Source organism: Monodelphis domestica, chromosome 1, assembly GCF_027887165.1.
Source record: "Monodelphis domestica isolate mMonDom1 chromosome 1, mMonDom1.pri, whole genome shotgun sequence".
NCBI lineage: Eukaryota > Metazoa > Chordata > Mammalia > Didelphimorphia > Didelphidae > Monodelphis > Monodelphis domestica.
The window spans coordinates 423153470-423179297 of record NC_077227.1 but is presented as its reverse complement, the minus strand read 5'-3'; the positions used below and the strand labels follow the sequence as shown (position 1 = coordinate 423179297).

Genomic DNA, 25828 nt, shown 5'->3' with positions numbered 1-25828 from the left:
TGCTTATTGATAGTTTTGATTTCTTCATTTGAAAGCTGCCTATTTATATCCCTTGACCATTTGTCAATTGGGGAATGACTTGATTTTTTTTAATTTAACTTAGTTTGTAATATATTTGGGAAATTAAACCTCTTTTAGAGATTTGTTATGAAAATAATTTCCCAGTTTGTTGCTTTCCTTCTAATGTTTGTTGCATTGGTTTTGTTTGTACAAAACCTTTTTAATTTTATATAAACAAAGTTATTCATTTTACATTTTGTACTGTTCTCTTTCTCTTGCTTGGTCTTAAATTCCTTCCTTTCCCACAGATCTGACAGTTATACTATTCTATGTTCACCTAATTCATTTATGATGTTACTCTTTATATTTCAATCATTTAACCATTTTGAATTTTTCTTGGTATAGGGTGTAAGATGTTAATCTAAACCTAATTTTTCCCATGCTGTTTTCTAATTTTCCCATCAGTTTTTATCTGAGTGAGTTCTTGTCCCCCCAAACTGGGACTTTTGGATTTATCAAACACAAGCTTGCTGAGGTCATTTAACCCTAGTCTATTCCATTGATCAATCCTTCTGTCTCTTAGCCAGTAACATATTGTTTTGATGATCACTGCTTTATAGTACAGTTTAATATCTGGTACTGCTAGGCCACCATCCTTTACTTTTTTATTATTTCACTGGATATTCTTGATCTTTTGTTCTTCCAGGTGAACTGTTATAATTTTTTTCTAATTTTTCTAATTTCTAATCTATAAAAGATTTTCTTGGTAGTTTAATGGGTATGGCACTGAATACATAGACTAATTTGGATAGGATTGTCATTTTTATTATATTATCTCACCCTACCTATGTGCAATTAATATTTTTCCAATTACTTAGATTAAGTTTTAATTGTGTGAAAAGTGTTGTATAGTTGTGTTCACATAATTTCTGTGTTTGTCTTGGCAGATAGATTCCTAAATATTTTATATTGTCTAGAGTGATTGTAAATTGAGTTTCTCTTTCTAACTCCTGCTGCTGAATTTTGTTGGAAATATCTAAAATGCTAGTAATTTATGTGGGTTTATTTTGTAACCCTCCAACTTTGCTCAAGTTGTTAATTATTTCTACTAAACTTTTGGTTGATTCTTTAGGATTCTCTAAGTATAACATATCATCTACAAAGAGTGCTAGTTTAGTTTCCTCATCGCCTACTTTAATCCCTTCAATTTCTTTTTCTTCTCTAATTGCTACCTCTAGCTTTCTAGTACAATATTAAATAATAGAGTGATAATGGGCATCCTTGCTTAACTCCTGATTTCATTGGGGAGGCTTCTAACTTGTCCTTTTTGAAGATGATACTTGCTGATGGTTTTAAATATATATTGTTTGTTATTTTAAGGAAGATCCCTTCTAATCTTATACTTTCTAGTGTTTCCAATAGGAATGAGTGTTGTATTTTGTCAAAGGTTTCTTCTGCATCTATTGAAATAATAATGTGATTTATGTTGGTTTAACTTTAGATGATGCATAATAAATTCAGCTCCAGCCTTTTACCTTTAATCTGTGCATGTCACCCTGCCACAAATGTGGTTCTTGTAAACAAAATATACTGGGTTTATTTTTTTAATCTACTCTGTAATTTGCTTCTGTTTTATGGGGGAGTTAATCCCACTCACATTCAGTGTTATGGTTACTAACTATGTATTGCCCTCCATCATATTATGCCCTTTAGATCCTGCTCTATTCCCTTTCACTCTATTCCTTCTCATCAGTATTTTGCTTTTCATCACCCTCCCCACTTCCAACTCCCTTAAATTACCTCACCCTTCCCTTGTGTTATTCCCCTTCCACTTTTCTGTGGGGTAAGACAGAATTTTATACCCCACTGATTAGAGTAAGATAATATTCTATACCCCACTGAGTATATTTGTTTTTCCCTCTCTGAGCCAATTACAATGAGAGTATGTTTTGCCCATCACTACCATTATCCTCACCTTTCTATAATGATTTTACATGCCTCTTTATGCTATATAATTTTCCCCATTCTATCTCTCCCTTCCCTTTTTTCCCAGTGCAATCCACCCCTTGATTTTTTATATATCATTTATATACATACATATCACTTCATATCATCACATTCATATCATCTTATATTATCATATACATTATATCATAATCACCTTACTTCTCCATCCTCTTTCTGAGTGAATTCCTTCTATCTTAACTACTACTGAGTTATTTTTGGAAATTACAGATATCTTCTTTCCATGTAGACATATAAACATTTTGACTTTAATGAGTCCCTTAAATTTTCTCTTTCTTATTTACCTTTTTGGGCTTCTCTTGTGTCTTGTGTTTGGACTTCAGATTTTAGGTTTATGTCCTCCTTATTCCTCAGCAATGCTTGGAAATCTTCTATCTAATTGAATGTCCATTTCCCCCCCCGAAAAGAATATACTCAGTTTTGCTGGATAGGTGACTCTGGGTTGTAAACCCAAATCTTTTGCCTCCCTGAATATCATATTCCATGCATTTTGATACTTTAAAGTAGAATCCACTAGGTCCTCTGTCATCCTTACTGTAGCTCCTTGGTATTTCAATGGTTTCTTTCCGGCTGTTTGAAGAATTTTCACCTTAACATGGTGGCTCTTGAATTTAGCTATTATATTCCTTGAAGTTGTCATTTAAGGATTTCTTTCTGGAAGAAATTACTATCTGTGAATTCTTTCAATTTCAAGTTTGTTTTCTTATTTGAGGATCTCTGGGCAGTTTTCTTTGATAATTTCTTGTAAGGTGATATCCAGGGTTTTTTTCTTGATTATGGCTCTCAGGTAGTCCAATAATTCTGAAATTATCTCTCCTACATTTATTTTCTAGATCAGTTGTTTTTTCAATAAGATATTTCATATTTTTCTCTGTTTTTTTTCATTCATTTGAATCTGTTTTATTGTTTCTTGGTTTCTCTTGAAATCATTAGTTTCTAGATGATCAATTTTGATTTTTAAGGTCTGATTTTCCTCTGTCAGCTTTTGGTTCTCCTTTTTTAATTGGCCCATTTCTTCTTGCATTACTTTCATTTCTTCTTGCATCACTTTCCTTTCTCCTTACATCACTTTAATTTCTCCTTGCATCACTTTAATTTCTCTTTCCTATTTTCCTCTGCCTCTCTTAATTGGTTTTTCAAGTCTTTTTTAGCTCTTTCACAATCTGCGTCCAATCCATATTTTTCTTTTGGATTTTGCACATGTTTCCTTTGGCTTCATTGTCCTCTTCTGTACCTGTACCTTGCTCTTTATTGTCATAAAAATTCTTTACAATTAGGTGGGGTTTTTTTTTGTTGTTTGTTCATTTTCCCTATCTAATTATAGGTAGGCTCTGTTTTCTGGGAAGTTGGGGTACCCTCTTAAACCCCAGTCCTTCCTTGATGCTGTTTTCAGCTCATTTTGTGGAGTTTTGCCAGTTTCAATTCTTGGGGAATGATGTGAAGGTCTGAGGGCTGAGAGTTCTGAGAGCCACCTCTCCCTGCTGATACAATTGACCTTTGAGATGCTGATAACTTAAAGATGCCTCAGGCTTGGGTATAAGCTTTTGATCTCACTCTGAACTTGGTCAGGTCAGGGGCTGATCAAATTCTATCCCCAGGATTAGGCTCAAGGTTTTGGTTTCACTGTATACTTGATCCCATCAGACACACCCTAGATTGCCCTGTCTTGGAACTCCACCCAGAGCTTTAGGCAAAAAAACCAGTACTTATTACTGTCAACCCCAGCTGTGTACTACATCCTCATCACAAGCACAGACTGGTATTCCTTTGCACTAGACTCACAATGATCAGCTCACTTCAGCCCAGACTGCCCTGGGCTAGAATTCTGAACTTCTCCATGAGTTTGAAATTTCAAGGGGTGTAGGTTGGCTTACACCATTATTTTCCGAGGCATGATCTCAGGGTATAAATGTTGGGTTGGACTTAGGTTCTGAACCTGGGACAACAGATGTGGGATGGAGGGGGAGGGGGCTTACTCTTGACATTCTCTTCAGTCCTTGAAACAACATCTTGCTGCCTCTGCTCTCCTCTCAGCCCAGTGCCCCAGAGGTTCTTTGTCAACTTTTGGGTTTTTCTTTTCTTGAAAGTTGTTTCACTCTGTCTCCCTCTTGATTGTTTTACTCCTGTATTCCTTTTATGGCAATATTTTAATTTTGATCTGAAAGGATTCTTGTGGTGACACAGAGCTGCTCTGGATTACCCCACAGTTCTGGCTCCCTAATGCTACCATTCTTCATGGAGCAACAATAATACCAGGGATGACAAAATAATTATTATTGTTGCTTCTGGCACCATAATCCTTACAGAGAAGTCTAATCTTTCCTCCTGTACATGCACCTTTTTTTTTTGTTGTGGTTACACCAGACTTGTAAATACATTGGGGTAAAGAATTTCTAGTGAGAAAATTCCCTTTCCCAGCACAGATCAGCACCTTCCCAGGGCACTGAGAAGGTGGTTGTGTTGACAACAGTCATGCTGCCAGTGGGTGCCAGGTCCAAGACTCAAGCCCAAATCTACCTGATCCAGCTGCCCATGCATTACACCACAACTGTCTGTGCTGTGGGAGCCATAAATTGGGGTTCTCAGATTGAACTGGTTCCTAGGAATTGCAACTGCCATTGGAATTTGCTGCCACCTGGTGGATGCCAGCAGTCATGCCTGGTTTAGGACTTTACAGAACCAATAGGTCTTTCCTACAAATGTAGTGAATCGATCAATCAAATGATCAATCAATAAGAATTATAGTTATACTCATCACAGAACTTTATAGATTGAAATCCCCAGTATATATGAGGAAACTGAGGTTGATCAAGGTTCAGTGACTTACCCAGAATCACAGTTAGCAAGAATCTGAGACAGAATTTGAACTCAAGTTTTCCTAACTCCAAATCCAGTACTTGTTCGCTGTACCATGCAGATCACATCTTCTGAATTCGCATGCATTAATTTTTCCATTCTTGCTTCATTTTTGCTATGGGGCAACTGGTTTGGGAGAGTAGGAAAGAGGTCCAGCCCCACCCTAGGACCTACCTTGCCTGCCCGCTGGCTGGAGAAATCATTCACCAGGGTCTCTACACCATAGTCCAAAAGCATGGAGGTGTTGAATACAAACTGCTTATAATTGTATTCCTTGTCTCCCACCACAAAAACGTCAGGTATGAGTGGGTGCCAGTGGTACAGATGGTTAAACTCCAAGGAGATACGGTTTTGATACTGAAACGGGACTCCAAACAGCATTTCGGGGTCAAATTTCAGCTTCAAGTAATAGCCACTAAGGTGCTGCACATATTCTTCAATGACAATCTTGATGGTCTCCCCTGGAGGGATTGATCAGGGCAGAAGGGTCAGAGAAGAGAGGGACAACAGGCCATGGCTCCTTTCCTCCCTTTCTTGAACCTCTGAGCTAGGTCATGCATGAAGCCCTGTTTAGAGAGGCAGAGCAATGGCATCAAGAAAGGACCAGATTTAGTCTAAGAAAACCTGAGCTTGTCTTTGATCTACTTGTAGTCCCTGGGACCTTGGATAAGTTCCTTGACAGTCAGGCCTCAATGTTCTTATCTCTAAAATGAGAAGGCTGGACCACATGATCTTTAAAATCTCAAGTCTCTAATTCTGACCCTTCAAATTCCCCAAAAGGCTAAATAGACAGTTCCTCGAGGGGCTCAGGCACCGTCACACCGAATGAAACCAACCCCCCAGTCTCAGGGAAGGCAAAGCACTTTTTAGCTGATAAGGAAACTAAGATGAAATTACTTGCCCTTGGTCATACAGCTAGGATCAAAGGGATGTCACAGCTGTATTCCCTTCATCTCATGTTCAATTTTTGAAATGAGGTCATTGAGACCATGACTGCTGGACTTTGTTGGTAATGTATAGAAATGCTGATGATTTATGGGGATTGATTTCCCATAGAAGTTAATGGACTTGCCCCAAGGTAATATAGGAAATAAATGGCAAGAATGTATATTTGTTACCCTGGTCTTATTTTTCTTGTTTTAAATCCTTCAGTAGAGGAGAGGGAAATTCAATGGAGAGAAAGTAAATGCTTGTTAACTGAAAAATAAAATAAAATTGAGAAATAAGTATAGGGTTCAAACCCAGCTTCCCTGACTCAAAAGTCCAGCATGCATTCTATGACTCTACAAAGTCCACTTAATATCTAGTCAATCTTTCAGCCAGAGCTGAGTCACCCAAGTAATGTCAGGGAGGGACCATCTGGGCTGACTCAGCAGGAAATAATTTGACCTTCAGCCATTCAGTGGCCCCCAACCACAGGGATGCTCAGCCCCTGAATCATCCCTCTCTCCCTGACCTGACCAATAAGGAGAAAGCAGGTAGGAAATATTCAAAAGAACTCAGTTGAGGCAGTCTTGGTTGGAAGGATTCACACAGCATGGGAGAAAGGATGGAATTCCATACCAGGACCTTACTCTTTCCTGGCAGGAGTAGAAGCCCTGGTGGATGCTTTGTTCTCTCTCTCTAGGGACACCAGGAACTCTCTGCAAGCTAGAGTAGTAGATATTGAAGTGAAATAAATTTTAAAGAGCTTATTAAATTTGAGTATATCAACCTAATTCTCAGGAACTGTGACTGATACTTTTAAGGTTAATTTGCACCAAATGGTAATATTTCCTCATTTTTGCATGGAAAGAATTTATTCCAAAACTAACAGAATTCCTAAAGTATTACTTTGCAAATCAATGCAATTAATGCTTTATAAATTTAACTGATAAATTTGTGATTTTATCCCTTAATCAAAAATAAATTAATATAAAATTAGTGCTACCAAGTGTGAGTCACAAGCAGGAAAGCCTGTGAATATATATTTTTCATATTTTTGTCTCTGCCCTCTGATTTATGATTTTGCCCCACATCCATCTTCTCTGTGCATATCTAGTTATTTTCATGTTGTCTCTCCCACTGGACTGTAAGCTCCCAGAGAACAGGGACCACATTTTTGCCTTCCTTTGTGTCCCCATTGGCATTTAGTGCCTAACAAACTGTTGGCATTTCATAAATGTTTAAGATCAGATAAATCATAAGTGAAAGGTTAGAAGAGTCTATATGTATTCAGGATAATACCATAACCAAAGAAAATAAACAATGTACTAATTACTATGGGGAGTGTGGGGGGTGGACAAAGAAAAGGGAAAGCTAGTCGATTTAATTCACTTCCTCTTCTATATTGAGCTAGACTTCCCTTGAGGAAAGAATATAGCCTTAAAGAAGAATGACCATAACCAATGAGAACTTGGGATTTCCCTACAGGAACGGAGTCAATTAGGATTCTAAGTCCTTGGACACCACATGACCAAACCTAGTCTTCTAGAAGCAGGTCTGACTATCACAGTAGATAATGGGAAAGAGAAATAAGCTTTACACTGCATTTATATAGCACCATAAGATTTTCAAAGAACTTTACAGATGTATTTTTCATTTTGTCTTCATAACAACAACCCTGGGGAGTAAGTACCATTAAAATCGCCATTTTAAAGATGAGGACAGTGAGGTAGAGAGGCCAAGAGATTTCTCTAGGGTCACACAATCCATAAATATCCAAGAGCAGGTTTGAGCTCAGGTCTTCCTGACCCCAGGACTAATATCTCTATCCACTGAACCACTAGCTGGAAGGGTGCTCCACCCATAAAATATTAGAAAATAGAGCTAGAATGTCACCAGTGGATGAGCCAAAGTGGTCCAGGCCGTTGGCAAAGAGTATTTGGTATACAACTAAAACTCAAACCCAAAGTGCCCTTTGTTTCATTACATTTCCCAATACTGTCGCTCCCTAGTGCAGGTTTTGATATTCACCTTGAGGAATCTGGACTTGGGGGCAACTTCCACTCACCTATGAGGATGAGTCGGGCTGTCTGAAAGAGCTGCTCATCTTTCCAAGTGGGATGCTCCGATTTCAAGATGTCACAGACACGGTTGTGCTCCCGAAGCCAGAGTGTAGCATACATCATGAGGCCTGGGAGCAACCCAAACTGCTCATTTCCCACAGCCATCTGGTAAACTTTAGGTACAGTTGGTGGATAATTCATGGATGCTTGAGTCTCAGCCACTGATGGTGGATACATCTCCCCATCCACCATCTACAACAGAACCACAGGACTTGATCACCTGTGGAAGGTCAGAGCTCACATTCTCTAGCATCCTACCCTGAACACGAATCCTAGGAGAAACATTGGCAAGTGGCCTTCCAGACCTCTCCAGTGGCAGGAAATTCAATACCTTCTCAGGCAGCCAGTTCTACAGCTGGACAGTTCCAATGACTGAGAAACCTTATGCTGGCCTCAGGTCTGTCTCTCAGTTAACTATCCACATTTCTGTTCCATGTTGCTTTGTAGAAATTAGACATTGGTTGTAATGTCCCCTTCTCCACCCAACAGGCAACCCTGACCCTGGACCCTGAACCTACTCCATTTCCTCCTTCTGCATACCTCAGTGGCAATGCTTCATGCAGTATGGAGAGGGCTGAAGGGTCATCTCCACCTCCAAGCAGAATGCCTCCCACCCAAGAAACACCCAAAGGGAAGGCATCCCTTGGCATCCTGGCAGACTGATCCTTTCCCCACTCTATACCAAACCTCTGCACCTATTTCTGGCTATTCCAGGGCAGGCACAGGCTCAGACATCATTTCATAGAACCCCAGAACTACCTGAAACTTGAGCTTCCCATCCTTAAAAAGGCGTAGCTGGTACTGGCGCTTCAGGTTGTCTCCATAAACATTACTGAGGTCTACCTGACAAGAGAAGGAAGGGAGTCACTTGGCTAGGTTTTTCCTGCCCCTAAGTTACAACTTTGGGAGGAAGAAGGGAGAAAATAAAGCCATGAAGGTCAGGGCAAGGGACAAATTAGAAAACCCTGTGGAGAGTCCCCCAACCTGACAGATCTGATAGAAAGGAAGTTCCTGAGGGCAGGGACTGGGTACTTAAGTTTTGATTTTTCATTTAAAAAAAAAACTTCTATCTTCATATATTCAGTGCTGAACGATACGCAGCATATGGTAGAACATTAATAAAGGCTTGTTGATTGATTGAAATTCTTGGATACACAAGAGTGAGTGCACACACAAACACACACTGGCAGCCACAAATACACAGGCACACAGGCAAAACACATATACATACACACACCTGGACATGCATTCCATCATAAATGTACACATATGCCAATACACCTACGCAAGTGTTTTCATTTAGAACCTCTGGCCTCATCATTACCCTGAAGCCCCATTTCCATAAAACTTTAAAGTCTACAAAGTGTCCTTTCTACAACTGCGTGAAGGTAAGCAGGCATTCTGTAAAAGGACTATTAGCCCATTTCACAGAACAATCAACTCAGAGATGAAGTGACTTCCCTAGGGTCACTGATCTTAGAGCACTGAATCTAGAGTCAGAGTTTGTTACTTTCCTCCTATGTGATCTTGGACAAGTGACTTGTCCTTTCTAGTGCTCAGTTTCCTCATCTGTAAAAGGGAAAACCTGAAAAACCTAAAAACTCTTCTAGCTCTATATATTAGGATATATAAAAATATAAAAAAATGAAAATAAATATATCTCACTTCAGGGGGGATTGTATATCTTCCTCAAAGGTAACTTTAGGGGGAAATATTATGTATATTCTGTTTAAGATGTTTTGTTGCAAGTTTTTTCCCCCCAATAGTAATTGTAAGGAAAATTTGAATTATTTTAAAGTAGTTTTTAGTTCTATAAAAGTACAGTCAAAAGTATGTTATTTTTGTAATTGCAAATATCTGTAACTGAATATCTGTACTGTATTTTGAAAGATGTTTTGTTCTCTTTTTCCTCTCTTTTAATCTCGCTCTTTCTGTAGCATAGAATTATAGAATCAGTTTAGTTTGTGATGATTCATGGGGAAGATGGATCTCCCCAAGAATCACAGTGGGGGTGTGTTAGGAAAAGAATTTATTTAGGTTATTCTGTCTAGTTAGAAGCAAGCGTTTCAGCCTAAAAGTAAGGGTGTTTGCGCTTTTGAGTTTTTCACTTAGTGAGGAGAAAGATAATTTTGCTGTAGATCCTTTAAGGGTAAAGCATAAATTCTAGGGCAGCGAGGATTCTGGACTTCTGTTACTGTAGCAGCCTGGGAGAACAGAAATGATTTTGTTCTCTCTCTCTGGAAATGACAGTTGGTGGAGGCTGAAGATTAAGAAGAAATTTAAGATCATTAAGAAAACTAAAGGAAGAAACTTAAGATTTGTATTTACGAGTGGGGTGATTGAGGTTTTTCACTTCTCAGCTTACTAAACAGGTAACTGGGTGATTCTCTAAATTTACAGAAGATCTCTAGTGAGTTCAGAACTGCTACTTCAAGGTAGAAAGATTTATATTCAGCTGAAAAGAAAAAGATGTGTTCTGAAGGTTTTCTCTTCAGATCCACAGGAGATGCCAGAGAGCAATTTGTATCTGACAGATCGATGTTGGGACAGACTGAAAAGCTGCATTTTAGTTTTCTCTGTGAAGGAAAAACTGATGAGATTGATAAATTACTTCAATAAGGTAAAGATTACTTATAGTTGAAGTTAATCAGATAATGAATAATTTAAGGTAGTAAATGTAAGTTTAAGTTAGGACTGATTACAGGCAAGAAGATACTCCTTGCAGAGAAGATTTTGGGATTGGGCATATTTAGAATTTATTAGTATTAGGGTATTAATATATTTCCTGTTATTTTATACTCCTTATTTTACTCTCCCTTCTCTAAGAGAAAATAAATAGCATTGTATTAGTCTGCCTCCAGCCAGTTCATTCACTGCCTAAACCAGATTGACCCTTCAAGCTTTAACATTTATTATACCAGTTCAATATACTAGATTAAGATTTATCCATTTCCAATACTAGCTTAAATATTAACTATCACATTCAGATACTATTAACTATTTCATCATAAAACCTAGCCTAAAATATATACTGTTAAATTTGACATGCCAGTTTTAATTCTGATTATTACAGATGTCATGTGTCAAACTCAGAGCACAGGTTGCAGGGTCATAGGTTTAGACCTGGAAGGAACCTAAAAGGTCATCTAGTCTTAACTACCCTCCTTTTATAGACAGGGAAACTGAGGACTCAAGAGAGGTGCTTAGGTCCCATATGTAAATGAAAAGAGCCAGGATTCAAACCTGGGGTTTTTGGTGTTTTTTTTTTAAACCCTTACCTTCCATCTTGGAGTCAATACTGTGTATTGGCTCCAAGGCAGAAGAGTGGTAAGGGCTAGGCAATGGGGATTAGTTAAGTGACTTGCCCAGGGTCACACAGCTGGGAAGTGTCTGAGGCCAGATTTGAACCTAGGACCTCCCGTCTCTAGGTCTGACTCTCAATTCACTGAGCCACCCAGCTGCCCCCCCCCCAAACCTGGGGTTTCTGACTCCAAATTCCACATTCTTTTAACTATACCACATTATCTCCATGTCTTCAACCTCCAAACATCACTCCCCCTCTGAAAAGGATCTCAGTGAGTATGTTCACTTCCCTCATTTTCTAGATGAGGAAACTGAGGCTCCTAGAACAGAACTCATTTGCACAAGATCACAAAGTCAGATCCTTTCAGCCAAATTTAGAACTCTTTACATTAATTATAACTATATTTAATACAGTTTAAAAGGATCATGGGAAGTGTATACCCACAAAACATAATGCTAGAATGGGAGTAGACTAGAAGAGAACCAAGTTGGAGCTCACCCCATGGCCCAGGGCACTGGTGAAGGCAGACCCCAACTTTAAAGATGTCTTGAAGAACTGATGGGTGAAGTGTTGGGCAAAGAAGGCAAACATGAGATTGGTCCCTTGAGGATCGGGCACAAACTTTTTCCGGATCAGGAAATTTGTGACCAGCACCTCTGGGTCTGGCAGCTGTTTCTTCCCTGTGAGGAAAAGAGCCAGGAGTAGATAGGCTGAGGAAATATCCATAATCTAATCAGTCAAAGAACACAGCCTAGATTTATCTCTCCTTTCAATACTTCTAGGGCACACTTCCCCAACTAAACTGTGTCAGATTGCATTAGTGTAAAAAAAATGTTCAAGAATTTGGAAACTTGACTTTTAATCCTTGCTCTAAACTGTGTTACCTTGGGAAAGTCCCTAAACATCTTTGGACCTCAGTTCCCTCATCTGTGATAGGATAATAATTTCTACCTCACCTACTCTGTGGTACTGTTCTGAGACTCAACTGGGGAAATCACAGAATCTCAGAGCTGGACAGTCCCTAAGAGGTCCTCTAGTCCAAATAGCTCCTGACCTTCCTCTACAAAGATGACCCAGATTATACTTGCACACATTGAAGAGGGAATTCACTACTTTTCAGTGTGTAGGCATTTCATTTTTAACCAAATCTGATTTTTAGGGGGTTTTCCATTATGCTGAATTGAAATATACCTCTGCTGTGGCAACCACACTCTCCTTTGTCCCCACTTCACCCTTCACTACTAGTTTTGTCCTTGGGACCAAGCAAAAATCTAATCTCCACTTCACATGACATGTCTTCATATACTTGAATAACAATATCATATCCTCTCTAAATCTTCTCTTTCCCAGGTTAAATATTCCAAGTTTTGTCAACTGATCCTCATATAGCATGGACTCACCATTCTGTCACTTTCCCTCTAATATGCAGGACCCAGAACTGAACCAAAAAAAAAAGGAATTTGAGGAGCAGCTAGGTAGCACAGTAGATACAACACTACACCTGGAGTCAGAGGATCTGGGTTGAAATCTGGCCTCAGCTCTGTGACCCCAGGCAAGTCACTTAACCCTGATTGCCTAATCCTTACCACTCTTTTGCCTTAGACTTGAAACTAAGAGACAAGTAAGGATTTTTAATGGACTTTCAACTGGGCAGAAGAGAGCAAAATGACTATTTATGTCTCTCAGATACCACATCTCTATTAACTGTGGTGTAGAGGAGAGAACTATAGATTTGGAATCAGAGGACTAGGCCTTATTGACTACCTTGAGAAAGTAACAAATCTCATTAGGTCTCAGTTTCTTTATATATACAGGAGTTGGACTAGATGATCTCAGAGGTCTTGTCAAGCCCTAAATCCTATGATTATAATATAGGTCAACAAAGAGGAGATCCCCATCACTTAATGCTGACCCCTGGGTTGCTATCATTCCCACTACCCCTACATCAAGGAATTACCTTTGACCCCCATGGGGGTAGGACAGTCTTCAGGTACAGGGGGTAGGACTCGGGAATAGTAGCTCAAATTGGAATAGGACTCCCAGTTCATGTAGTTATGGTATGAGTTGTAGATGTGTGGGCTAGGAATCAGGTTTGTTCGACCTTTGGGAGGAAAGGGACAGAACAATCACTTTGGCGTACAGACCTTCAAACCACTGTCCCTAGTAGGAGAAGGACACTGGACCCTTGTGTTCAGGGCACCCCCAGGGGGGAAGGGGAAGACAGAGAGAGACAACTGCCCAGGCTGATAAGGAAGACAGGCCCTCTCCTCTAGGAATAATATTGGCCCAGCCAGAAGGGTAGAGAGAGGACATAAGTTAAGGAAACCCCAAGGTTTCAGCCTGGCTTGTAAAACCTTGTCTGACATCCAACTGCCTCCAGGATTCATGTCTGCTTAATCTTATCAGATGCTTTGAATTCCTCTAACTTAGTGAAGCAGGGCACCTTGGTTTGATGTTCCACAGATTAACTAGAACACAAGGCCCAGTCCCACCCCAAATTCATTGTTCCCTTTGCTATCTCCTGAGTCACTCCAGATCCAATACCTACCTACCAACTGGCCTCCCTGGGTGAGGGGGAATGATGACAATTTGGATTAGAAAATACAAATATTCAGTATTCTGTTTTCTGGCTTTCTATATCCTAAGTTCTCTTCCATTTTTAATCTTCTAATTTCTAATATCCTACATCCTAAGATTTCTTCCAGCTTTAACTTTTTAACTTCTAACAAATTTTTTGATTTAAGGTACTTTTCAGATTAAACAACATGTGCTCTCTCCTAACGATCTATATTCTAGATTCCCTTCTAGCTCTTTACTGGTATTAAGATAAGGACATCCTTCCAAGGTATGAAAGGAGTTGAAGTAGAGACATACTTGTAATAATAAGCCTCATAAGAACATCTCGGAGGAAGGTAGCGTTGATCAACTTCCAGATCCAGCTAGCGTGGGTCAGGAGGAAGTGGACGAAGGAATGGCTAGGATATAGGTGTTTTGAAATCTTCGTCCATAGCAATGCTGGTGTGAGAGGGGGGAGCAGAGAAAAATTTCATCAGTCTCCCTCCTCCCCAGGCTCAGATACAAAAGGCAGAAAGGATAGGAAGCCAAGGAAGGAAGTGGGAGTAAGTAAAGATGAGAAGGGATGGGGATATATGGAGCAATACTCACGCGTGGTGCAATTGGGCCCATAGTAGCCAGTTCTGGTACAATCACAATGGTACTGGTCTAGTTCAAAATGTATACAGATACCTTTGTTTTGACATGGGTAATAGCAGCAGGGATTCACTGTGGGGAGATGATAGGATATATAATTGAAAATAAACCATCTTTGAGTTCTCCATAAAATACTGCCCAAAAACTCACCAGTGACTGATCAACTGATTAGAAGCCAAAATCCTAAAATATGTTGTCTACAAGAAACACACATGAGGCAAGTAGACACCCACAGAATAAAAATTATATGGTAGAGCAAAATCTATTAGTCCTCAACTGAGAAAAAGAAGGCAAGAATTGCAATCATGATATCTGACAAAGCCAAACTAAAAATAGATATAATTAAAAGAGATAGGGAAGGGAGTTATATCCTGATAAAAGGCAGTATAGACAATGGTGAAATAGAAATCAACATGTATGCACCAAATGGTGTAGCATCCAAATTTCTAAAGGAGAAACTAGTGGAATTGAAAGAGGAAATAGATAGTAAAATTACACTATTGGGAGACCTGAATCAACCTCTATCAAATCTAGATAAGTCAAACCAAAACAATAAATAAGAAAGATGTAAGAGAAGTGAATAAAATTTTATAAAATTAGAGTTAATAGATGTATGGAGAAAAATAAATAGGGACAAAAAGGAATGCACCTTCTTTTCAGTAGCACATGATACATTCACAAAGTTTGACCATGTACTAGGGCATAAAAATGTGGCAAAGAAGTGTAAAAAAGCAGAAATAATAAATGAAACCTTTTCAAATCATAATGCAATAAAAATAATAATTAGTAATGGTACATGGAGAGCCAAAACAAAAAATAATTGAAAATTAAATAGTATCATTCTCCAAAATTGGCTAAAGAACAAATCATAGAAACAATGAAATTATTATTTCATTAAAGAAAATGACAATGATGAGACATCCTTTCAAAATCTATGGAATGCAGCCAAAGCAGTACTCAGCAGTGAAATTTATATCCTTGAGTTCACATATTAACAAATTAGGGAAGGCAGAGGTCAATGAATTAGACATGCAAATCAAAAAATTTCAAAGTGAACTAATTAAAATTCCCATATGAAAACTAAATTAGTGATCCTAAAAATTAAAGGAAAATTAGTAAAAATCAAAAGAGAAAGAACTTTTGAATTAATAAACAAGACAAGAAGCTAGCACTTTGAAAAAAAAACAAATAAAATAGACAAAGTACTGATCAATCTAATAAGAAAAAGGAAAGAAGAAAACAAAATTAACAGTATCAAAGATAAAAAGGGATGCATCACCTCTAATGAAGAGGAAATTAAGGCAATCATTAAAAACTAGTTTGCCCAATTATATGGCAATAAATATGGCAACCTAGGTGATATGGATGAATATTTACAAAAATATAAATTGCCTAGATTAACAGAAGAAGAAATAGAATACTTAAATAATCCAATATCAGAAAGAGAAATTAAACAGCCATCAAAGAATTCCCTAAGAAAAAATCCCCAAACCCTAATGGATAAACAAGTGAATTCTATCAAACATTCAAAGAACAACTAATCCCAATAGTATGCAAACTATTTGAGATAATAAGCAAAGAAGGAGCTCTACCAAATTTTATGACACAAATATGGTACTGATTCCAAAACCAGGCAGGTCAAAAACAGAGAAAGAAAACTATAGACCAATGTCATTAATGAATAGAGATGCAAAAATCCTAAATAAAATACTAGCAAAAAGACTCCAGGAAGTGATCACGAGGGTTATTCATTATGATCAGGTGGGATTTATACCAGGAATGCAAGAATAGTTCAATATTAGGAAAACCATTCACATAATTGACTATATCAACAAGCAAACCAACAACAATCACATGATTATCTCAAAAGATGCAAAAAAAGCCTTTGACAAAATACAACACTCAGTCCTATTAAAACACTAGAAAACATAGGAACATAAGGGCCTTTCCTAAGAATAATAAACAGCATATATCTAAAACCATCAGTAAGTATCATCTGAAATGGGGATAAATTAGAAGCATTCCCAATAAGATTAGGAGTGAAACAAGGATGCCCATTATCACCTGTATTATTTAATATTGTACTAGAAATACTACCAGTAGCAATCAGACAAGAAAAAGAAATTGAAGGTTTTAAAATAGGTAATGAGGAGACCAAGCTATCACACATTGCAAATGATATGATGGTCTACGTAAAGAATCCAAGAGAATCAACTAAAAAGCTAGTGGGAATAATCAACAACTTTAGCAAAGTTGCAGGATACAAAATAAACCCACATAACTCATCAGCATTTCGATATATCTCCAACATGTCTTGGCATCAAGAGTTAGAAAGAGAAATTCCATTTAAAATCACCCTAGACAATAGAAAATACTTCAGAATCTATCGGCCAAGACAAACACAAGAACTATTTGAATACAACTACAAAATACTTTCCACACAATTAAAACTAGATCTAAATAATTGGAAAAACATTAATTGCTCATGGGTAAGATGAGCTAACATAATAAAAATGACAATCTTACCCAAACTAATTTATTTCCTAAGTGCCATACCCATTGAACTACCAAGAAACTTTTTTGCTGAATTAGAAAAAACATAACAGAGTTCATTTGTAAGAGCAAAAGATCAAGAATATACAGGAAATAATTTTTAAAAATGCAAAGGAAGGTGGATTTGCAGTACTACATCTCAAACTATACTATAAAGCAGTGGAAATCAAAGCAATATGGTACTGGCTAAGAAACAGAAAGGAGGATCAGTGGAATACACTTAGGGTAAGTGACCTCAGCAAGACAGTCTATGATAAGCCCCCAAATCCCAGCTTTGAGGGAAAAAAATCCACTATTTGACAAAAAACTGCTGGGAAAATTGGAAGACACTATGGGAGAAATCAGGTTTGGATCAACATCTCACACCCTACACCAAGATAAAATCAGAATGGGTGAATGACTTGAATATAAAGAAGGAAACTATAAGTAAATTGAGTGAAAACAGAATAGTATACATGTCAGATCTTTTGGAAAGGAAAGATTTTAAGACTAAGCAAGAGATAGAAAAATTACAAAATATAAAATAAATAATTTTGATTTCATTAAATTAAAAAGTTTTTGTAAAAACAAAATCAATGCAACCAAAATAAGATGTGAAGCAACAAATTGGGGAAAAAATCTTTATAAGTAAAATCTCTGACAAAGGTATAATTACTCAAATTTATAAAGAGCTAAATCAATTGTACAAAAAATCAAGCCATTCTCCAATTGATAAATGGGCAAGGGACATGAATAGGCAATTTTCAGATAAAGAAATCAAAACTATTAATAAGCTCATGAAAAAGTGTTCTAAATCTCTTATAATCAGAGAAATGCAAATCAAAACAATTCTGAGATACCACTTCACACCTAACATGACAGCAATGGAAAGTAATGTAGGCTGGAAGGGATGTGGCAAAACTGGGACATTAGTGCATTGTTGGTGGAGTTGTGACTTGATCCAACCATTCTGGAGGGTAATTTGGAACTATATCCAAAGGACACTAAAGGACTGTCTGCCTTTGATCCAGCCATACCACTGCTGGGTTTATACCCCAAAGAGATAATAAGGAAAAAGACTTGTACAAGAATATTCATAGTTGCGCTCTTAGTGATGGCAAAACATTGGAAAATGAGGGAATGCCCTCTGATTGGGGAATGACTGAACAAATTGTGGTATATGTTGGTGAGAGAATACTATTGTGCTCAAAGGAATAATGAACTGGAGGAATTCCATGTGACCTGGGCAGATCTCCAGGAATTGATGCATAGTGAAAGGAGCAGAACCAAGAGAACATTGTACACAAAGACTGATACACTGTGGTACAATCAAATGTAGTGGACTTCTCTAGTAGTAGCAATGCAATGATCCAAAACAATTTGGAGGGATTTATGAGAAAGAACGCTATCCACATTCAGAGGAAAAACTGGGAATAGAAACACAGAAGATAAACAATTGCTTGACCACATGGGTCAATGGGGTTATGATTGGGGATATGGACACTAAGTGATCACCCTAGTGCAAACATTAATAGTATGGAAATAGGTTTTGATAAAGGACACATGTAAATCCCAGTGGTTGACTATGGGAGTGGGTGGGTTGAGGGGAGGGAAAGAATATGATTCTTGTAACCAGAGAAAAATATTCTAAATTGACTAATTAAATAATTTTTTAAAAAATTTAAAAACTTAAATAAATAAATGTAAAGTTAAAAAAATAAAAGAATTCCAAAAGGGGACAGCTCGATGGTTCAGTAGATTGAGAATCAGGCCTAGAGATTGGAGGTCCTGGGCTCAAATACGTTCTCAGTTATTTCCTAGCTGTGTGACCATGGGCAAGTCAGTTAACCCCCATTGCCTAGCCCTTACTGCTCTTCCACCTTAGAACCAATACAGTAATGATTCTAAGGCAGAAGATAAGAGTTTAAAAAAAAAGAAATTGAAAGAAAACATCAAATGAAAATGAATATAAGTCAAAAGCTTGCAGCATAGACTGAAGATTCTCCAAGGGGCACCTGAAGCCTAGAGCCTTCTATACTTTGGTGACAGAAGACTGGAGTATTCAAGAGAGGATGTGTCCTAAGGTGGTAGGAAACCCTCAGCATTCTTAAAGTGAATAACTCTTAGACATCTCAAGCTAGCTGGGAGTTTATAATCCTATGACCAATATGTTCCAATGGGCACTAAAGACCTAAGAGTCCTGAACTTAATTAATTTAGGAGGAGACCATATGAAACTTACCAGGACTCTGAAAGCATAGAAAACCAAGGACAGGACCAAAAAGGACCCCACCAATCCATTCAAGAGTACAGATTAGGGCAGAGCCTGGACCTGATATAAAGTTTCAAATCAGGAACCAAAGCTGAACATATGACTAAATAGGAGAAGATACTGAATGCTGTGACAGGGAATTTTTTATTCTCTTTGTCTAGTTTGAATTAGCACTTTGTTAGCTATCAAGAGAATTCAAGAATTTGCAAATCAATTATTAAAATTAGTGATAGGGAGCAGCTGGGTAGCTCAGTGGTTTGAGAGCAAGTCCCAGAGATGGGAGGTCCTGGGTTCAAATCTGGCCTCATACACTTCCCAGCTGTGTGACCATGGGCAAGTCACTTAACCGTCATTGCTTAACCCTTACCACTCTTCTGCCTTGGAACCTCCAAGATGGAAGGTAAGGGTTTAAAAATAAATAAATAAAATGAGTGATAATTCCGGAACTCAAACCACCCCAACTTAACACTAAGCATGAGTATTCACAAATCATTTGCTAAAGTGGATGATAACTCAATCAGTCAGAAAATTGTTAATTCTATGATAAAAACTGATACCTTGAGAAGCCTGTGATAAAAGGTTGACACTTTCAAAGGCCTATGATAAGAGTTAAAACCTTCAGAGGTTAGAATTGCCTCACATGCCTCCCTGGGCAGTGATAGGCAGTTTGGAAGCTGTAATTGGCCCCTGTGAAGAGAAGAAGGGACAAGAAGTCACTATAAAAGAGCTGAACTTCCTCTGCTGGGGACTCTCTGCAAGCAGTCTTCTGGAGGTCAGCCTTGTCTTTTGTACTCTGCTTCAACTGGTGACCTGACTCTTGGAGGTAACTTGGGACTTGGATTGCCTCTTTGGTGTGTGAGTAGCTGGCCATCCTTTCCTTGTGTCTGGAAAGAGATTAGTGTTGGAAAGTCCTTCCCTTCTTGGAGGAGGCTGTGTGAAGGGAACTCCTGGTCCTCCAGGTTGAGGGTTAACAAGCCCTGCAGGACTGAGTCAAGCATCAGAGCAATATTTAGTGTGATAGGGTTCACATCTTCTCTACCCTCTTTTGGTGTTTCTCTACTTTCACTCTTTCCAACCTTTTGAAATAAAAGATATTAAAATTCATTTATGAGCTATATTTTGAATTGGCAACCACAAGATTATTTTAGAATCCTATATTGAGTCAAACCCTTAATTTAATTCCTCACAATGCTATGAGGAAATAACATGTATCTGGAAGTGATGAAAAGACAAGCCCAGAAGAAGAGAGTATCTCCACAATAGTTAAAAGCTAAACCTTAGAGGGGAAAAAAGTGTGTTAGCCTCAAAGATTAGAAAAGTACTTGGAAGAAATGAAGTAAAAGAGAAAAGGAAATTACAAATAAAAGCATTAGGACAATGAAGTGGAAAGAATAAAAATCATAGAAGAAAAGATAGAAAACATTGCCAAAATTTTTAAATCCCTAAATATTAGAACAGGCTAATCAAGTCACTGATTTTATTAAATAACAAGAAATACAAGGCGTTCCAAAATTTAGTATAGCTTTAGAGTATTAAAATATGACCATATCACAGCTGTTGATATTTAATATAACTCAGATTTTTAATAATTATTGATATTGCTGAATTAATAGTTTTAAGTGGAGAAACCATAATATGTGACTAATCATTATTATAACTTAAAACTTCATAAAGACTGTTGGGACATCTTGTAGGAAAACAAGATTAAATATTGAAGAAAGTGAAGAAAACAAAAAGTATTTATTTCCTCTCAAAAATAATATATCTGGGTAAATGGGTCAAGGAAAGATAATCAAAGAAATATCTAACTCCTAGAAAACCATGATTTAAAAAAGTAGACATTTTATTTTGAGAAATAACAGATGATATCTGCTAATATCTACTAGAATTGGAGGACAAATGATGATAGAAAGAATCTACTGTACAGCTCTTGAAAGAAACCTCAAAATGATAGTACTCATGAATGTTGTAGCCAAAATTGAGCTTCTAGGTCAAATGAAAAAGTCAGAAAGAAGTTGTTCAAGTACCAAGGAATCACAATCATAAAACACATGGAAGCTACTACCATAAAGAAAAAGAAAACTTCAACTGTTAAGTAAGATAGAAGATAAAGGTTGACAATCAAGAATAGTTTACCCCAAAAAACAGTATAGTTCTAAAAGAGGAAAAATTAGACCAGTGGTTCTCAACCTTTCTAATGCCGTGACCCTGCAATACAGTTCCTCATGTTGCAGTGACCCCAAACCAAAACATTATTTTGGTGGCTACTTCAAAACTGTAATTTTGCTACAGTTATGATTCAGAATGTAAATACCTGATATGCATTGTGTATTCTCATTGCTACAAATTGAGAGGCTGAGAACAGCTGAAATAGACCTTTAGGTCACTTTCAAGCTTCCCCAAGTAAAATTCAGAAATGAATAGAAACTGAAATGAAAATGGATAAATGAAGAGACACTTTAATAAGTAAATTTATTTGAGCAATTGGAAGGAGATAAATATTGATGTTCTTACATTATAATAGAGAGAGAAGAAACAAATGTCACTCTGGAACCCTAAGGTCTTTAAGGGTCAAAGAAGGGAATTGAATACAGAGAATCTAGGATTGGTTTTGATCTGTTTTGATGGTCTTAATAGAAGAAAGAAAAGTCAGGGGAAAGTAATACATTTGTAAGAAGACAGGGAAACAATATTTTCATCATCAAAGTGCCTGAAAAGAAAAGAAAAATACAAAAAAAATGGAAAAGCAGGTAAGGAGAAAGAGATTCACATGAACATCCATCATTCTTATATGAACTACACATAGGAAGGCTGAACATGCCCAATGGAGAAATACATTAAATTTAACAAGAAGACAGGGGCATGGAAGGGGAGAGGACATTTTAAAAGGAAGGTAGTGCTGGAGGAGAAATTGTCACTAGGAAAATAAACTTCAACTCCAGAGTATTAGCAGAAAATTTAAATGAAAAGAATGAGTAAGAACTAGTGATTGGGAGTATCTGAGAAAAAGGAAGAAAAGAAAGGCAGGGGAGTTAAAGAAAATCACTTCAATTATAGTTCACTATTATTGATCAAACTCCTTTTTAACCACCTTCTTTATTAAAGGTGTAATGATTTAAAAGGGGGAAATATATGAATATATCATGCAGGGAAATATGCAATTAACAATCTAATGTGAATGGTATGAACTCACCCACAGAAAAGGAGAAGATAGAATGGATTATAAAGCAGAGTCCAACAATGTATTGTTTAGAAGAAACATACTTGAAACAAAGATACACAGAAATATAAAATGAGCACCTGGAATAGAATTTATCATACTTCAAGTGACCTCAAAAATCAGAAGGAGTATTCATAATCTTAGAAAAGAAAATTTAAAAATAGACATTGTTAAAAGAAATAAACAGAGAACTCATATTATGCTGAAAGATACTATAATGAAATCATATCAGAACTTAATATATTTATAAATACATGCATCAAATGGCTTAAAATGTACCTATTAAGGGGGGAAATAAATCAAATTATGAGGAGAAATTGAAAGTAAAACTACAATAGATGGGGATGTTAACAGCGACTTTTCAGCATTAGACAACAAAATTATAACAACAAAAATAAAAAACAAACAACAAAGAAGTTAAAAATAGGATAGACCTTAATAACAGGTATATATGATACATCTCTTGCAATTACCAAATAAATAGAAAGGGACATAGGAATTTCTCAGGTGTGCATGGCACCTTTACAAAAACTGACTAGATGCTAGAGCATAAATCTTTACAAACAAATTAAGAAAATGAAAAATATTAAAAAATATCCTTTACTGAACACAACACAACAAAAAGCATAATTAATAAAGGAACTTTTAATAAAAGATTCCAGGCAAAATGGTGAACAATTTAATGCTAAATAATTGATGGGTGGAAAATAAATCATGTAAACAAAGAACCCTACAAAACTCCAAAGAACCCTACAACACTGAAGATACATATCAAAATGTTTGGGACACACCCAAAACAGTCTTCTCAGAAATTTTATGTATCTAAAAAGTTTCATTAATTAAAGGGGGGAAATAGATCAATCAATGAATCAGGCATGCAACTTACCAATAATAACTGCAAAAAATATAATTAAAAAAAAAGACTCCAAAATGAAAATTCTGAAACCAAAGCGTTTTATTAATGTGAACAATAAAATGGTTAGATAAAACAAAGAACTATTAAAAAAGAACTTTTAATTGCACAAGATGGACCAATTTATTATTTTTTTTCTTTTTTTCTTTTTTTAATTTTAAACATTATTTTATTTGGTCATTTCCAAACATTATTCACTGGGAACAAAGATCATTTTCTTTTCCCCCCCTCCCCCCCTTCCACCACCTTTCCCTCTCCCATAGCCAATGCATAATTCCACTGGTTATCACATGTGTTCTTGACTCGAACCCATTTCCCTGTTGTTGGTATTTGCATTAGAGTGTTCATTTAGAGTCTCTCCTCAGTCATATCCCCTCAACCCCTGTAGTCAAGCAATTGCTTTTCATCGGTGTTTTTACTCCCACAGTTTATCCTCTGCTTGTGGATAGTATTTTTTAGATCCCTGCAGATTGTTCAGGGACATTGCATTGCCACTAATGGAGAAGTCCATCACCTTCGATTGTACCACAATGTATCAGTCTCTGTGTACAATGTTTTCCTGGTTCTGCTCCTTTCGCTCTGCATCACTTCCTGGAGGTTGTTCCAGTCTCCATGGAATTCCTCCACTTTATTACTCCTTTGAGCATAATAGTATTCCATCACCAACATATACCACAATTTGTTCAGCAATTCCCCAATTGATGGGTATCTCCTTGTTTTCCAATTTTTGGCCACCACAAAGAGTGCAGCTATGAATATTTTTGTACAAGTCTTTTTCCTTATTATCTCTTTGGGGTACAAACCCAGCAGTGCTATGGCTGGATCAAAGGGCAAACAGTCTTTTATCACCCTTTCGGCATAGTTCCAAATTGCCCTCCAGAATGGCTGGATCAATTCACAAATGCACCAGCAATGAATTAGTGTCCCCACTTTGCCACATCCCCTCCTGCATTCATTACTTTCCATAGCTGTCATGTTAGCCAATCTGCTAGGTGTGAGGTGATACCTCAGAGTTGTTTCGATTTTCATCTCTCTGATTATGAGAGATGTAGAGCACTTTTTCATGTGCTTATTAATAGTTTTGATTTCTTTGGCTGAGAACTGCCTGTTCATGTCCCTTGCCCATTTATCAATTGGAGAATGGCTTGATTTTTTTTACAATTGATTTAGTTCTTTGTAAATTTGAGTAATTAAACCTTTGTCAGAGGTTTTTATGAAGATTGTTTCCCAATTTGTTGCTACCCTTCTGATTTTGGTTACATTGGTTTTGTTTGTACAAAAACTTTTTAATTTGATATATTCCAGATTATTTATTTTGCATTTTGTAACTCTTTCTAATTCTTGCTTGGTTTTGAAGTCTTTCCCTTCCCAAAGGTCTGACATGTATGCTATTCTGTGTTCGCCTAATTTTCTTATAATTTCCTTCTTTATGTTCAAGTCATTCACCAATTTTGAATTTATCTTGATGTAGGGTGTGAGGTGTTGATCTAAACCTAATCTTTCTCACACTGTGCTCCAATTTTCTCAGCAGTTTTTATGAAATAGTGGATTTTTGTCCCCAAAGCTGGGATCTTTGGGTTTGTCATATACTGTCTTGCTGAGGTTGCTTGCCCCCAGTCTATTCCACTGATCCTCCTTTCTGTCTCTTAGCAAGTACCAAATTGTTTTGATAACAACTGTTTTATAATATAGTCTGAGATCTGGGACTGCAAGGCCCCCTTCCTTTGTATTTTTCCCATTATTTCCCTGGATATCCTTGATCTTTTGTTCTTCCAAATGAACTTTGTTATGGTTTTTTCCAAATCAGTAAAAAAACATTTTTGGAAGTTCCATGGGTATGGCACTAAATAGATAGATGAGTTTGGGTAGGATGATCATTTTTATTATATTGGCTTGTCCTACCCATGAGCAGTTAATGTTCTTCCAATTGTTCAAGTCTAGTTTTAGTTGTGTGGAAAGTGTTTTGTAGTTGTGTTCATATAGTTCCTGTGTTTGTCTCGGGAGATAGATTCCTAAGTATTTTATTTTATCTAAGGTAATTTTGAATGGGGTTTCTCTTTCTAGTTCTTGCTGCTGAGCTGTGTTGGAATTATATAGAAATGCTGATGACTTATGTGGGTTTATTTTGTATCCTGCAACTTTGCTAAAGTTGTTGATTATTTCGATTAGCTTTTTGGTTGAGTCTCTAGGATTCTTTAAGTAGACCATCATGTCATCTGCAAAGAGTGATAATTTGGTCTCCTCCTTGCCTATTTTAATGCCTTCAATTTCTTTTTCTTCTCTAATTGCTACTGCTAGTGTTTCTAATACAATGTCGAATAATAGAGGTGATAATGGGCATCCTTGTTTCACTCCTGATCTTAATGGGAATTGATTTAGTTTATCCCCATTGCTGATGATATTAGTTGATGGTTTTAGATATATACTGTTTAGTATTTTTAGGAATGACC

At 37.1% G+C, this 25828-nt stretch overlaps 1 protein-coding gene across 1 annotated transcript in view; it reads right to left on the bottom strand.

Annotated features, from left to right (window-relative positions):
- Positions 1-25828, bottom strand: part of LOC100016853 (prostaglandin G/H synthase 1-like) — a 49049-nt gene that overhangs the window by 5643 nt on the left and 17578 nt on the right. The window contains exons 3-9 of the mRNA XM_056816852.1: positions 14398-14598; positions 14107-14247; positions 13190-13333; positions 11731-11912; positions 8688-8771; positions 7874-8120; positions 5056-5342 (exon numbers count right to left, since the gene is read on the bottom strand). Coding sequence (XP_056672830.1) covers positions 5056-5342; positions 7874-8120; positions 8688-8771; positions 11731-11912; positions 13190-13333; positions 14107-14247; positions 14398-14598 — 1286 coding nt within the window. The remainder of the gene's footprint in view (positions 1-5055; positions 5343-7873; positions 8121-8687; positions 8772-11730; positions 11913-13189; positions 13334-14106; positions 14248-14397; positions 14599-25828) is intronic.